General features: G+C 34.1%; 1 protein-coding gene across 4 annotated transcripts in view; it reads left to right on the plus strand.

Annotated features, from left to right (window-relative positions):
- LOC115440688 overlaps positions 1–17,114 on the plus strand; it is a 57,504-nt gene that overhangs the window by 5,557 nt on the left and 34,833 nt on the right. For 2 of the 4 annotated variants that reach the window (XM_030165101.2, XM_030165102.2), the window contains exon 1: positions 9,284–9,385. The exons of the other annotated variants lie outside the window; for them this stretch is intronic. In XM_030165101.2, the coding sequence (XP_030020961.2) occupies positions 9,285–9,385 (101 nt within the window). In that variant the 5' untranslated portion in view covers position 9,284. Of the gene's footprint in view, positions 1–9,283; positions 9,386–17,114 lie in introns of those variants that run through there. 4 annotated transcript variants of the gene reach the window in all.

Below are 17,114 nucleotides of genomic sequence, written 5' to 3' on the forward strand. Positions count from 1 at the left end.
TTAAACAGTAACTACTATAATAAATTTCCGAACTTCCTTAAAAATTTAGACTACGAATCTACAGAACATAGTCTGTCCACAGTCATGAAAATAGGTACATTTTAGGATTTGAATCAACATTCTGTTGCATTTAGTAATTTATTTATTTTATGCAAAATTAGATCGTACATTGTTTTAGCATTATGTTACCTTTATTGTTCTTTTAGTCGTTAAGACTCATTTTAAATTAACTCTGTCGCAGGTAGCCCGAGATACAGGCTATGCTTGGTTTGGATCCCTCTGGAAAATCTAGTATAAGAATCTCATAGATTTATATATAACTAGCTTCCGCTCGCAGCTTCGCCCGCGTGGACTTCAAAAATGGAGGAGGTGCTCAATTTGTCGGGATGTTTTTTTAATGTATGGTGGTATGCAGGTGGTCCGATTGTCCGGTCAGGGTCTGATGATGGGATCCTGGTGAAATCGAAGGAAGCTTATAGCATGATTCAGTATTCACGCGTGATGGCTTATTATTAGCGTATTTCATGTATAACTTTGGTGTTTCTATACCGATTTCTATGAATCTTTTTAAGGAATATTTAATAATGTTAACTTTTTTAATTAGGGATGACTGAGAGTGTTATAAACGTAAGAGTAGTCAAATATAATGAGAAAGCTTCGAACTGCTAAGCTATCGGGAGTTACACGTGTTATTGTGAGTCAACCATAAAAGATAGACATATGCTGTCGTGGGATATTTTTTACATAATTTTAAGGAGAACATTTCCGTCATACATGATTTCTGCGTAGCTTTAACCATTAAGGTTGCACACGCGACGGAAGCTTAAAAAATGGAGTAACTTCTCCCGTTTTCCCAACATTTCCCTTCACTGCTCTGCTCCTATTAATTGTAGCGTGATGAAAAGTATACTATAACCAGCACAGGAGTATGACAAATAATTGTACCAAGTTTCGTTAAAATCCGTCGAGTAGTTTTTGTTTCTATAACGGTTATACAGACAGACAGACAGACAGACAGACAGACAGACAGACAGACAGACAGACAGAAAGACAGACAGACAGACAGACAAAAATTTTACTAATTGCATTTTTGGCATCAGTATCGATCCCTAATCACCCCCTGATAATAATTTTGGAAATATATTTCATGTACAGAATTGACCTCTCTACAGATTTATTATAAGTATAGATTATTAAGTAGAATTAAGTCTCTTGCAAATTGTAGTTTCATTGGTCCGCGCACTCGCAATCTTTGGAATAAAGAACCGGCATCGGTGTTCCCCGATTGCTATGACTTGCCCTTCCTTAAACGAGGCTTAAAAAGAGTGTTCCCCTTCCGTTAGGCAACGGCTTGACTGTGTCTCTGGCATTGCAAGGTTCATGGGCGGTGGATGCTGCTAACCATCAGGCGGACAGCTTGCTCGTTTGCCTATTAAGGAAATAAAAAAAATAACTGCGGCTGATCCCGGAACGCGACATTCTTATGTGGGCCACTATGGCGGGTTTTAACATCTTGTGTACGATGGTCGCTATTCAAGCGGATATAAAACATATCCTATCAACAGCAAATGGTGTATAAAAACTAATATAAATTGAGTAGCTCGTAGTAGAGGCTCCATCGCATCCTCTACTTATGTCGATGTATTGTTACTGCGTTCCCGTACAATATTTCAATTAACAAATTAAATTTCAATTTGGATATTAGTATTCAAATACACATACGTCACAGCTAAAGAAAACCGTTTACAGTATGATAATACAAGGCCACTGGCCCAAGTTCATACATTCATACACGATCCTACAAGGAAACACTTAATAGTGTATCATTAATACATCATTTTTCATACTAGGTACATAAAATCTTTGACGTACACTGAGTAATGGTTTGCTTCGGAATCCATGCACGACAAAAGCTGATAAAGATTATTAATGATGTAATAGATTCACATGTAATGAAGAGTTCTGGGAATTTGGAATAACAAAGCGATGGTGATGATAGATTCGTTTGTGGACGAACAATTCTGATAAAGGCATTGTCTGCCTCGGTGAAAAATTCGGTGTTATATCGAAATGCAGCAAAAGCGAATGATAGCCTGTAGAATGGAATGGACTATCGAAACGAAGATGCGTAGGTTAAAATAACCAAGGCACCTTTGGCTTTTCGAAGTTAAGGTTTTTTTTTATACTTGCACAACAAAGTGACCCCACTGCACCTGATGGTAAATAGAGTGGGATCCAATAGAATCTCGACTGATAAGAGATGATTAACCCTCGACAGTTGACACAGTTATGCCGGCCTGTTGGAACCGGATATGCATAGACTGATTCCGGAACGCGACACCCTTACATGGGACACTATGTCGGGTTTTAACATCTTGTGTACGGTGGTCGCTACCCGGGTGGATATAAAATATATCCTACTAGCAATGCTATGATGTGTTTAGTATACAAACAATATTTTATGGCTCATTCATTGAATTTTTCACGTAAACCATTTTTTTTTCCTTAAACACATTTCTAAATAGCCTGAGATTTTTAAAAATTGCACTCGTCATATAAAAACCCTATAACTGTGGCACACCAAATTATGTTTGGGCGATTTTATTTTGGTTGATATGCGTAAAGTGCATTTTCCTACCATGGCAGATAATTAAACTTGGCAGCTTCACTGGCTACATAGGCGTAAGTATACGAAGATCAAGGTCCCATATCATACTATTAATACCATCACAAGTAGAACATAAAAATGCCATTGTACTCTAGAAAAGTGCACGCCAAGCAAAATAAAGAGCCGAATACACTTAATGATAAATAAAATCTATGACGTCATTTAAATCAGCCATAACTGGCAACACTGCACTGTTTTATGCGTTTTTACTGGCAGGTTGCCAGTTTGATAGTGCCAGGCCTTTGTCGGGCTACAATGCGCAGATTAAGTACGAAAGCTATCGGGTCACAAAGGTTGAAACATTAGGCCTGTGTTATTGTTTTTTCTGTTTTTTAATGTTTGCTTTTTAATTTTTTGATATTTTTTTTTGTATTTCAAAGTAAATGGTATTTCTTTTTTTTATAATAAACGAGTAATGACGGTTAAGCGGAAGCTTTGATAAGCCTGAATTAGGTTATACATTTAATTAAATCGGAACCCCAAAAGACCGCCTGCCAGACTTCAAGACACTGTGAGCTCATTTTGAATAGATCGGACCATCAAGAATATTTTTTTTTATTTGGTAGATATAGTAACGTTGAATTTTACGGAAGAAAATTATAATATAAAAAACTGTGATGAAAAAGGTCAAGATTAGGTGCAAAATATACCTCATCAGGTTACAAGTAATAGAATAAGCTAGCTATTGTAAGTGCTAGCACTAAAGAAGTATTTTAAATACGTAAAAAGGCATGCTTTAAACACATTATTTAAAAAAATATATTGTTAAGATACGATCGCGTGTAATTTACTTAAAATAATTTAATTTTCAACTCCCATTCTTTGTTGGTCACGAACGGCCTTGGAAATGTAAGACACCGCCATGTTAGCACTTTTCCACTTTAATAATGGAATAAATCCGTATAGCAACAGGATAATTAACAAGCAATTCTGATGTTTTTGTTCGAAGTAAGGTATTAAATATTTTACTCATCTTATCTTACTCTTTCTTTTTTTATTGCTTTTAAGGATGACATGAGCTTGCCATTCGCCTGATGGTAAGCGATACGACCGCCCATAAACAGTGGAAACACCATCCAAAAGTTTAAATTACAAAGTATTGTGTGGTATTCCACTGCGCTCGCCATCCAGAGACATGCAATATTAAGTCTTATAGTGTCCAGTAGTTACACCATTTCTAATATTATAAATGCGAAAGTTATAACAAAATATGGATGTTTGTTAGAAGTAAACATAGTAACAAATGAACAGATTTAGGTGACTTATGGCACACAAGCAGATTATGTCCTGCATTAACAGAAAGGTTAATTTTTATCCCGGTACTTTACTCTCATAGGAAATAAGGGAATTTATTAATTTAATATTTTAAATAGATGCAACTAGCGTTGTGCAGTGTTTAAATACTTTTGTAAAGGCTAGAAGATTAGAATTAGAATGTTGCTTTTAGATGTCTCATTAATATATCAGTTTATCACAAAATACATTGTTATCATAGTGGCAATTTGATTATACAACGCATCTAAGGACAGTATAGCTCAAATACAGTTGATTAATGTGAGAAATATTGTCCTTTTAGAATCATTCTTTTAGAGTCCTATTAGAGGTAGTTCACCGACCGCAGAACAAACCATTGAGATGTGTTGTCACTATTTACAGCGGTTTTCAAGAAATGATCCTAATCTCAATTATTCCGATTCCGAGAATAAATCAATAAATATAACTAATTTGTAAGCATGTCAAAAAAGCTTTGATTGACTGGTTCATTTTTGAGATGAATCGAGAAAAGCGATTGGCATCGTTTATTGTAACATGGCAATAACAACTGTTGGGTACAAAATAAAAAACTAAGATCACTTTTAATAAATTAGATTTAAATAAAAAACACATGTTTGGCCAGGTATCTAGGTATGGCGCTAAAGCCGTTTATATTGTTAGAACCCATTATCAAGCGGTAATATCATTGTGTAAAATAGATACACCTGTATCTACATTCGAAGATATACCTACAATATGCATTAATGTTCCTATACTTATCAATTCTACACTTACACGAGCTTCTACAATTGTGGTATAGTACGTAGCTATTAAGTCTTAAGCTAAAATTAAATGAAGGCAATTAGCTCAGGAGTGCACTCAAGAGGGTTGAAGAGGCCCGCCTGCTTGAAAGAGGAAAATGACGGAAATCAAGATTTCTTAGAAAGTTCTACATAGTACATACATTTAAAGCAGATTAAAATCTAGATGACGGCTTTGAGTTTTCAGAAGTATTTAATTAGCAACGGTTTAATTATTTCAAAGAGTGTTCGTTACTTGGGAAAAAATCCATTTTTTTTCAACGGGCATGACAAAGTGGCCCCACTACTCTTGATAGTAAGTGTAGTGTGATTTAATACAATGTGGACTGACGAGAGATATGAGGCTTCGGCAATCTACACAATTATGCCGCCCTATTGGAACCTGTTATGAGTGCCAATAGTTTCTCTTTAATAAGACGTATCTTAAGGCGACTTGTAATTGAAACCAACAACCATCCTTCTTGTTTCATTTTCGTTATTATTTTCATATACAACATTTATAGGTATATTTAATTTCACAAGAAAAAGCTAATGTTATTACATCTCGTTTCTTATCATTATTCCCTCTGTCCCTCATCATATTCCACTTTCAGAACATTTGTTGCACAATAAGAATTTATTATTACGGCCACAACACGAAATGTCTTCTAATAAACGTTGTATTCCCTTCCACGTCTTCGAGCGAACTTTCTCGTTCCGATCGAAACGAGATGTAATCTTTGCTGTTTTCTTAATAGCGTCTAAAAGAAAACAACTTGCTTAACTACAATTCCATAGTTTGGTCACGTAGCGACTCCTCACTATGTGATCGATTGCTTTATTGTGATGGCTGATGCATTATGGGAATAAGACGTTAATTCGGAACCAACTGGTGATGATGTAGCTTCTTTTGTGTTGTTGAAAAACTGCATTGAGGAATTATAGATGTATTTAAATTGAGTATTAATGGACCCGACTTAGTATTTCTGGTTTTTGCTTTAAAATTATATTAATCGATTTTCTCCCTTTAAATAAAAATAGATTATGAATGTTCCACGTATTCAGCTGTTCACCTTCTAGATTAAAAATAGTGTGGTTTTATTTTACAATGTTTATCCTCTGTAAAGTCTTTAGTTTTATTTTAGTGTACCGAAAACTAAGTTAAAATATCTGAATAATTAACATCGTTACTGTCTTCTTACTTTATGTTACCTTAACTATATAACTAACTAAAGGTAAAACTCTAGTACGGCAAAAATAAAATTGATTTTGAGAGAGTAAATTTTTCGTCTATCTTGCTCTTAGTATGTAGGGTCAGCGCCATAATCTTTTTCACACCTACTGTAGAATCGATTCAACTTGGTTTATACGACCAGACTTTAGCATTACATTTTTTTATCGCCGAGAATGTGTTTCATCGGTGCCACACAACCTCAACGAGGGCGACTGGACGATAATGTTAGGCGCGGCCTTACGATCTAACGTAAGAACTACCCGAAATGATGGAAACACGGGCGGCTTGTGAACCGAGTGCTTACACTATACACGCCTATACGCACGGCACTGCCAACTAAAACTACGCGGTGTCCTTCTTCAGCGCATTAAGAATGACTGAGGGCTCTACTGAGGGAAGTAACTAAATTGTGTGCAAACGCCCTTTCGAGAAAATGTTCTTATTAACTAACACACCAAGAGTTGACAGATAATTATTAACTCAAAGTAACTGACAAAGCTACGTAGTGGCGTAACGAGAACTTCCAATGCAGTAACTGATACAGCACTTGTATTTTACAACAGAACTACAAAAACTCACATTGCTAAACATGCAAACAAGCTGTTTAATATAAAATGAGTTTAGTTGTAAACTATACGTTTGCAGGAGTCGTTTACGAAGTTAGTTTCGTAGCTGTTTAGTTAGCTATGAAGTTAATAGCTGACTTGCTGATTAACTTTCATCTCCAGACGGAGTTAATTTCATTGAAGTTTAATTGTTTTGGACCCTTGAGTGAAATTGGGACGCAATTTTTTGGTAATATCGTAAAAAGTTTGTTGTGTATTGGGAATTAATTTCGGGATTATGATGTTTATGTATGACTAGCTCTTTATTTATTTATTTATATAGCACTTTATATATAAAAGTATACAGGCGGACTTAAAGCCACAGGCATTCTCTAGCAGTCAACCTTAGGATGGTGCAGAGATGATCATGGTAGGTGCATAAAGGAAGGTAAGAAATTAAAAATATTTAGAAATCAAATAATACTTAATAAATATATGTGGCTTTTTCTAGCGGTCTGATCATACTTTGCCTGAATTAAAAAGTAGCCTATATTACATTGTCCAATGAAGTCATCTTACTCTCTACAATCTTTATCTTCTATAAAATATCAAAATTTAACTTCGCTCTTCGACTACTGTGTAAAATATTTTCATCAATATCGATTTATCTATAACTTTTGATGACCGTCCTTGACTTGCCTTTTATTCGGTAAAGATATCAAACGTCGCGAACATAATTTTAGTCATTGTTATTCCTTATCTGAACGGTTGCCGAAGAATATTGTCTTGCAGAGAAAAAATAACAGATAAGTTGACTACTACGCTCCGACTTGGTCTTTTATTTTTATTTTCCCCAAGGTTATTTTGCATACCTTGGTATTATAGAAAGCGAGTCTATCGCCATATAGGGCAGATATTCCAGTTGGGGGCTAATCAGGTGTGTTTTTTCGAGTCGAGAAACTAAGATTATGAATAATACACTGCCTGAGAGTTAAACATAAAACTTTCTTCCTACTACATCAATGCGGCGTTAAGCCTCGATAAACATAGATAAAAAAATCTGCCTAATTTAGAACATAGGAAGGTAGTAGTAGTCATAACTTGATATGTATCACATTTTTTCTTACTTTTGTGTCAGATGTGGCTGTTGTGGTATCGAAGACTATTTTCTGTTGACGCTGACTTATTAATTCGATATATGATACTAATAATTATAGAAGAATTAAAATTGTCACAGAATACAAACAATTTAACTTGTCTAATTTATGTCATACAAACGAACTTTATCTATACTTGAACTTTATCCCTTTTACATTAACTTAAGTTCATTCCCCTTAAATTAGGGCCCGCTATAGTAAAAAAAATAATAATATCCGGTTATGATGTCTGATATTTGTTTTTATACTATTCTCATTAGTTTATTTCTTTGTCTCTGATTTGTACCGTATTTTTCCTTATTTTTAGGATTTTAATATTCTTATACATTCATAACATTCTTATTTTGAATTTATGTGTAGCGTTTTTAGACTATTTCGTAATGCCATTGCTTTATTCACCGTTCAACAGATCGCACTCTTAATAAAATAATGACCTATTTCAAAATTGTTAATTTGTGGCAGTCGTCGGAAAACAATTTTTTGTTTGCTACCTTTTATTTGAAGTTGCTATAAAATTGAGCTTATTAAAGATAGGTAAAAAATGAAACCTATAGCATGAAAAAAAGGGAAAAAACTAAAAGGTCGCATATAGACATTATTAGACCTATCAAAATATCGTGACTTCCTATTTTGACATTGGATAAATCATCGCCTGATAACGATGGGGCCACAATCTAAAAATTGACTTGTATACTTGAACTTGTTACTGTCTTGACACCGAATATCGATCAAAATACATAAACGCGCATGTCCTTGTTTCCAGTGTCATATTTTGCATAGTAACTGCCCGATTGCTGTTAAATGTTTGGGGTGGTTCGGGTGCCAGGCACGGATCGCTTTTAATGCTCAGTTAATGGAAACTAATGAGTTAACAGGTCGAATGTCAGCCTACTTTGACATTTATGTAGACGGTATCAAAAATGAAAATGGTGATATCATTATCAAAGTTGAAGTTATAAGGCAAAACAACGTAGATACGGCACAGAAAATAACAATGATTTATTTCATATAAAAATATCATTGGATGATAACCTTTTAATGTACAGTAAATAGAATTTAAAATATAAATAAATGTAATTCAATATAACTATTTTACGGATTTTATCGCGGATTTTTATACTATAATTTTCTCCCGATGCGATGTTTCGAAGGCTTTACAGCCTTCGTGGTCAGCGGGCAGACTGAGGTGTTGGTCATCCACAAAGTCTAAGTTACAATATCTACATACATACAATAAAATAGGATTTTGATGATTGTTTTTATGTTGGGTTCAGTGAAATGTATTTTATAACTAATAATAAAAGCAATAAAAATTAAACTTATAACAAAAGCAAAATCGACCGCAAGAACCACTATAATCCAAAAAATAATTTAACATACTCAAGCAATATCATTTTCTTTCTAATTCGTGATTTTGTGTTTATATGTGTACATCATTACTTTTTTGGATTTGCCGCCTAATTTAAAATGATTATCGTTTTTGTATATTAATTTATTGCTTAGATGATATCCATTTTTCTATGAATTATTTAATATGAAATCCCTGATTTTTTATAGTTTTTAATGCTATTTCTGGTAACACTGCAGCTGTTAATGTCATATATTATTGCGTAGGCACTATGTTTTATGTTATCCTCAATGTTATCCACGGTTATACCACTTCTCAACAGTCTATCGTCAGTGGTATATCGTTTACAGTCAAATAGCAAGGAACAAGAAGCTTCTTGGTATGTAATCACTTTATGGTCATTATAGCTGTAAATCTCAGTAGACTTTAAGGGCGTATGTTGAATGTTAAATCGCAGTTATTTCACGTAAACCGTATAATGTGCACAGTGATCACATGCTGATCTTGCTTTGTCTTGATAGCTTAGTTGGTTGTAGAATGGACTGCCGAGACGATTGTCCGCAGGTTCAAAACTCACCTCTGACTTTTCTAAAATTATGTGTGGATTTTGTGAATTATCGCCTGCATTAATTGTGAATGAAAATATCGCAAGGAAACCTGCATACCTGAGAAGTTCTCTATAGGAATTTAGAGGGTGTGTGAAGTCTACCAATCTGCACTAGGCCAGCGTGGTGGACTAGGCCCTTATACGTCTCAGTAGTAGAGGAGGTCTGTGCCCAGCAGTTGGACAGTATAACAGGGCACATATTATTATATATAACTGTGATTCATTTGTGTTGTCAATGACTTTGTTATCACTATTTCGTTATAAATCATTTATTATTTGCGAAAGTCGTTGCTGTATATGTTTACGATATGATATTTGGAATCGTAAAAAAAATGTAGCAGTAAGTGCTATGTAATTATGAATACTCCATAAACACAGGTTTTACGTACAATTACAGTATAATCAATGAAAGCTGTCCAAGTGAGTAGTATTTACTCAAATTCTTTATTGTTCAATTGTGGAATGGTTGTTTTTATTTGAGTTGATGTTTATGTTTCTTCAAACTTTAACCCTTAAGATACAATGGTTATCAAATGGATCGTATAACTACAAATACTAGACGAATATATACGTCATTATAGTCACGGTCTAATTCCGTCTACGGGGGCATTTCCGTCTTTTTACAGTTACGGGCGATCTAATTGAAGGAAATCTTTTACAGTCTATATAGCTATCAAATTTGTCCTACGATTACAACACCCGTAATAACAAAAAGACGGTTATGGCCGTAGACGGAATAGGTCCCTCTGACAATATATAAACTCATGCAATCGACAATCTCAACTGCCCCATAACATAGTACTTTTTATCACAAACATACGCCTTTTGTCCCCGAAGAGGTAAGCAGAGCCACAACTGGTAATCCACTTCTCGATATGCGTATTCGGTCCCATGATGTGATAGATGTCGAAGCTATCGCTATAGTGAGCACAAATTCAAGACTCCGGGCTGATACTGAGTAGAAAAACACAATATGACTTCTCCCGACTCGGGATTCGAACCCAAGAACATCTGCTAAATCGTAATACAACTTCGCCACCCAGTACTTTTTACATTCAGCATTCAACTTTTGTATTTATTTAACATACATATGCCTGCCAATTCGTTAATTAGCAATATTTCTACCCATATCAAATTAAATACGTTCAATAAATCGCCAGCTTTAATGAAAACATGTACAAAATTTATTATCATTGCGAAATCCCGCTGATTTATTTATTACAACCGGATATCCGTTAATTAATAGCCGAGTGTTGCTATCAGTTCATCCGGATCACCGTATAGGTAATGTGTATAGTTAATGTTAAATCATGCTGTTAATTATGAGGTGAAACTGATTTGGAGTCTTATTAAAATTGATAACACTAACGAATAAGTTTTTTTTTGTGTCCAAATGAGTAAAATGAAGTTGTTTATAATTAGTCGCATTTTAAAAAGTATTTTTTTCTTGTAATTCCCCTTGGGGCATTGAGGGTGGGCAAGGTCCTCTATTTGATACGTAGTACGCCTCCGCAAACAAATAAGTTGATTTTATTAAGAATCGGCTGCTATTTTTAAAACACAAAAAAAACTACATTACCAATATACTAGTTACCACTTTTGGAGTCGATGCCTAATAGAAATTAATAATATTTGGTCATGTATTTATGTAGTTTAGCTTGCAATTTTAATTTGAAGTATATATACGGCGAATTGAGATTTGGACTTTACAATGATTACTGTTCATAACATCCAGTATAAGCACATACCAATTGAACAAACATTAATCATGACCGCAGCGGCCATTTTGTTAATGGCTCCAAATGTAGAAATAAAAATTCTCTAACGACTTTTAAATTATTTTATTTGGCTGTTAAATATCTTGCAAGGGCTAAAATACGTAGACGTAATAATGTGTTGACGTCTTAACTTAAAAATGCGTCGCGTATTTTAATCTAAGAACCGAGCTAAATATAACATAATTTATGTCACGGTTTCTATTGAATAAGGCAATACGAATGTTCTATTCCTTTTTGCTAACCTTTTTTTTTTAATTTGACGAATTAAGAGACGAAGGTAAGCGATACGACCGCCCATAATCAGTAGGTTGCTACCATAGAGAACTATGAATTACAAATTGCGACTTTTTAATTTCAGAAGATATATGTGCATTACTTTATGGAGATAAGGGTGAATTTGCCATATTAAGTTCCAGATTATCGCATTGATACACGTCGACCCAGCTCTTATGTGACCTTGACTTTTAGACATAAGATGTTAGTCTAATAATGTCCAATAATTGCTCTGGCTACAATGTCCTTCGAACTGGATCACAATAGTGCACGTATACTGCGAACCACTCATTTTATTTTTATATACACGTATAATTTATGTGACAGAAGTTCGACAGTGTAATTACTTCGGGGTAAATAGTTCTGATTCTTTTCTCGATTATCTTAGGGTCAATGAATGCAAAAACATACGGTAAAAGTGAGATAAGGAAAGGGAACAGAATTGCTTTTCGCTGTTTTGGCCAAATTAATTCATTATGCGGACTAAGTAATGGTGGATTTATTTTTATCAAAGTTTATAATATACAGTAAAATATTAAGTTAATGAGGATCTAAGAGGAATATAAATAATTAAAGGAAATTCAAGGTAGTGTACAAGATATTAATGCAAGCTAAACTAAAACTGCCATAAATATCTGTTCAATTACATTATCTCGTAAAAAATATATTTATAGTACACATTTTAGCTAAATCTCAAATCGATTTTGAATAAATAAACGAGTCCCTAGCAACAGTAAATTATCAACCTTCGATCTTGATTCAAGTTTCAAAGCTTTTGAATCCAACAAAGACGATTACAACTATGATCCCAGTACTTAAAGGTTCGAAAGCTTTCATCAAAAGTTCGTGTCAAATCACCGGAACATGGGTGTCGGAAGCGGGCTTTCAATCCGTCGTTCCGGCCTACGGGATCGGACGCTACGTTAAGTTTCCATTAATTACCTTTTCTGTCTTTTACGAATTTGCCATTTAAATGTGTTTATTAAACTCTTACTGTTACAATAGTGTTGAGTTTATTTGGAACAATATTTGAATTGAGTTGATATTTTTCAGTGATGAAGAGGTCATATAACCAAATTCTTACCGGCGCGGCGTCTCTATCGTAATTTATGTAAAATATAATAATGATTGGAAATTTTGCAGATCACATTTATGCATATTAGTATCAATATTATGTCGAATCGGTTTTCCTTTCGGAATTTAACTCTTCGCCACTGTTATTCTTATTATAGAGGCAAATGAGTAAATGCCAATCTTGAAGGTGAGGATTAGACGATAGATCTTCATAGTGCTTTATGTTAGACAAAAAAGGAATTGTAAACTGCACATGTGAACGAAACTGTAATCATTTCATTCATTCCAGAGAATGAAATGAATAGGCGTATAAACCCTGTCAGACACTGAGCCATGATACACATTCAAGAAACAGTCGTAAGAAATGTTCACGCGTCCATGCATCTGAAAACCTCACAAAAGCGCTTTAGACTCGAGAATTCTAAAGTTTGTCCGCATCTCTCGCGGGTCGTTATTGTTATGCCAGCATAGAGGTTTTTCAAGCTTAGTATAAAGAATATTTACAGTCAACTGACTCGGCACCTCGGGAATTATCTTATTAAATGGTATACAAATGTGGATAAGGATACCAAATAAAGAACAGTAATGTTCTAGCAAGGAGAGTATTAGTAGATATTATGAGATAGCATAAATTGATCTATTTTATTTGATTTTTGATGATACTTCGGAAATATGAAAATTGTTGAGACGATAAAATATACATTATTCAAAAATTTAAAAATTCTTATTGTTTCCAATATCGTTTTACGATCTGTAAAATATCTTTTTCGCTTTCAACGTTGTCTTTCGATTCCGTATCGAAAATTGAATCGAATATATTATTTATATCTAGGACATGCTGATGAGAGACATAAATATCTTTGTTGTATTACTTTTGTACTTCTATACTTTAATTTGTAAGAACCCTGTCAAAACAGCGTTAGCGGGTAGACATGCATTACTCTGTACCTCCTGGGAAATTATGTAATGGAGTTGTACCATGTATTGTTCTAGTTGTTAGAATCTACAGTACTTAGAGGCAAGTCAATAAATAAGTTGCAGGACATATTTTATCACATTCGCCGTATTCCGAATTTTGAAACATAAAAGTATAAATCATCAAAATATTGCGTGCTTAAGATTTATCATAATTCAGATCACAAGTTATTAATCTACGACAATTGATGTCTCTATTGAGACCTGATAGAATCTGATAGAAAATACCAATATTTATCACCAAATAATACTTTGAACTGCCTCGGTAGCATAGTTGTACTGCATGCGCGGTACGGCAGCGCTCTGAGGGCCTGGGTCCGAATCTCGGGTCGGGCAAAGTCATATTTGGGTTTTTCTGCTCAGTATCAGCCCGGAGTCTGGAGTTTGTGCCCGATATGGCGATAGGCTCGCCCCCTTCCACATCATGGGACGGAACACACTTGGCAAATAGTGGGTGCCCTGATTGCGCCTCTGTAAACCCCTTCGGGGATAAAATGCGTGATGTTGTGTGTTGTGTGTGTAATACTTGAAGGCTAGTCGGGAAATACTCCAAAATTGACCTCCTAATACCGCCCTTGTCTTATCGATCTTTAGAAATCAATAGTCAGAAATACAACGTTACGTAATGACCAGCGTCGATGACCACCCCTGACCTTGTCTAGTAATGTAATCTAAGCTCGCGACGGGTCAAGTTTTATTGTTACCAGTTTCTTGGCAAAGGTTTATCAATATTCTTTGGAAAGGTTTTATGGCCTCCTGTTACTGTTTAAGGACGCATATTATATGAAGGCAAAAACCTTTTGTAGTTTTGCGAGTGCTGTATCTGCTTTGCTAACTTAATTTAGACTTGGTGGTAGGATTTTAAATAAGAAGAATGTTGAGCCTTTTTTTATTTATGGCAGATTGGTTTAGAAAACCCAACAAAATCTTCAGTAATTTCCTCCCTATACATCGACGGCATAATGATCTCGACATTATGATATAATAAGTTATTTTCATCGATAAAGGTGATCGCGTACAAACAAATTAATAATGTCTTCGTTAGCCAGCCAGTGCCATAAGAGTTTTTCGTTTCCTGTCCTCCTTCCATTTTACGAGGGTCATTTTATTAAAATCTTTTTCATAAGTAACGTAGTTAAGAAAATATCGTAGGTTATCATATTCTTCGGAGGAACGTCTTCAACTTTTAAAATCCCCTGGTTGTTATTCTAAAGAGCTCTTTTGCGAACTGAAGTGGGTCGGCTTGAAAAGCGGATTCACTTAAGACATTAAGTAAAGAATTGTTGAATGAAATTTGTAAGCAGGGGATATTGGACGGTCCTTCACGAAACCACTTTATATTTGGATCCTTATTTGCTTTAATTTGAACAGTATGGCGGTCATTATTACTATAATGAAATAAAATACATTTAATTGAAAAACAAAACAAAACAATAAAAATTATCAAGAAAAAAAACAACTACTTACATTGTACATTATAGGAACTGCTTATCCAAATTTTAAAAATGGTTAAGTTAAGTAATAAAATGACTTAAAAATAAATACACATTTTCGATACATTTTCATTAGCTCTATATTCCAAAAAAAAAAATAGAATAAACGTTATAAATTACATTCTATATAGTAATTCGGAATTAATATAACATACTCCTCGTAATTCTTCATATTCACTACTCTGGGAAACAAATCCTTTAGCATAATATTATTTCTAGTAAAACTATACGTCGATTCCACACAAAAAATAGTAAATTTTGTTTATATTGAGAAAGATCGAGTATTTCTCAACAGATTCTTTACAGTTGATAAAATACCAACTGATTTAGGAACCTTTTCATGTCCTGTTGGAACAGGTGTATTTTTAGTTCTTTGAGCAGAACCTATTGATCCCGAACGTTGCATTCTAAATCTTCATTTTCTTTTATCTAGCCAGGCTTCGTTTTATTTAAATTGATGCTGGCTTTTAGGGATACGTAGGTTTTGTAGGATCTCGGGGCAAAAAAAGGGCTTCGGTAGCTTCAATCAAGTTGTTAATTTACGTTTGGATTACTGATGATAATGCTTTACACATACTGGTTACGCTTTAAAAGATATGGCATGGTAAACACGTCCTAAATACTAACAGAAGATGCATAGAAATGTCGAATAAAGACAAATTATTAAAGCATAAACATTTATTTGAGTACAGTTGTCAAAAGCATAAGGACATGCGTAAAGACGAAGATAAAAGTTAGACAATAGATTGCAAAATCTGACCCATTGTTAATTGGTACTCATGATTTGTAGCGCATGCACGCGATAATGTTATTATGTTTTTCCAAGTTTGATTTATTGTATCCGATATCCGAATGTGAGGTAATAAACGCGCCTTATGGCGTAATGTGAAATTATCCCATGGCAACCATCCCAAATACATCTCGTAATTTCAATTAGGGCAGCGCAGCAATAAAAAACCCGCTGCGGAAACAGAAGCGTTCATTCATATTTTACTGAACACAAATAGTACCGCAGAATGGAATTTTACTCAACTCCGAAAAAGGACGGCAATATTTGAAAATATTTTCGTGGATTTATTTGTAAGTTTGTACTAGTTGATTGATTATGAATTTTAAGTTTTGTATCTCTTAAATACAGGATAAACACTGGCGATGAATATAAGATCTGTAACTGTTGTTATGTTATAAATAATAATAGATAAAAAAAAGTTGCAAATAAAATCGATTTAAAAAAAACTTTGTAAAATTAAACGTAACTTACTTTGCATATAAGTAATTAAGCTATTTAACTTAGGCGTTAGAAATATATCAGCCATACTTGCTGGATCGAGTAATAAAGCCTTTTTTATTTTATTTTATTTAGTTACTGGATGTACACGAACCCAAAAACACGAGCTGGAAAGTTCTGCTAGGTAGGTTTTTACCGGATTGCCGAACGAAGTAAAAAAAAATTAACCAGTGTATCATGGTTTCTCTTCATTCTATGATCTAATAAAGTATTATTTTGCTTTAATAAATGGAATCTAACTCATTCTTACTTTTGTTACTATTCTACCAAAAAACTTCCACGAATAGCGAATATTTTCACCAAATATACAGTTTTAGTTTTCTAATATTATTTTATCATTGTATTTTAGGACGAATATGGCGTGTACGTGAGTGAATTTTAATATGTCGCCGCTGCGACAAATACTGGACTTGTAGTAATGACATTGGGGCATTTGAATTTAAAATTACATTTTATAGATATTAATTTGTTCGAAACTTACACCTTTATGTTTTACAGATTTATTTATCGTAAAATATTATTTTCAAGAAGAAAAGAGTGAGTGAGAGTGTAAGAGAGAGAGTAAGAGTGTTTTATTTAGTAACACAATGTCAACATAACCCTGTGTACTGTAACTATAG

Source organism: Manduca sexta, chromosome 20 (genome assembly GCF_014839805.1).
Source record: "Manduca sexta isolate Smith_Timp_Sample1 chromosome 20, JHU_Msex_v1.0, whole genome shotgun sequence".
In the NCBI taxonomy this organism is placed as follows: Eukaryota; Metazoa; Arthropoda; class Insecta; order Lepidoptera; family Sphingidae; genus Manduca; species Manduca sexta.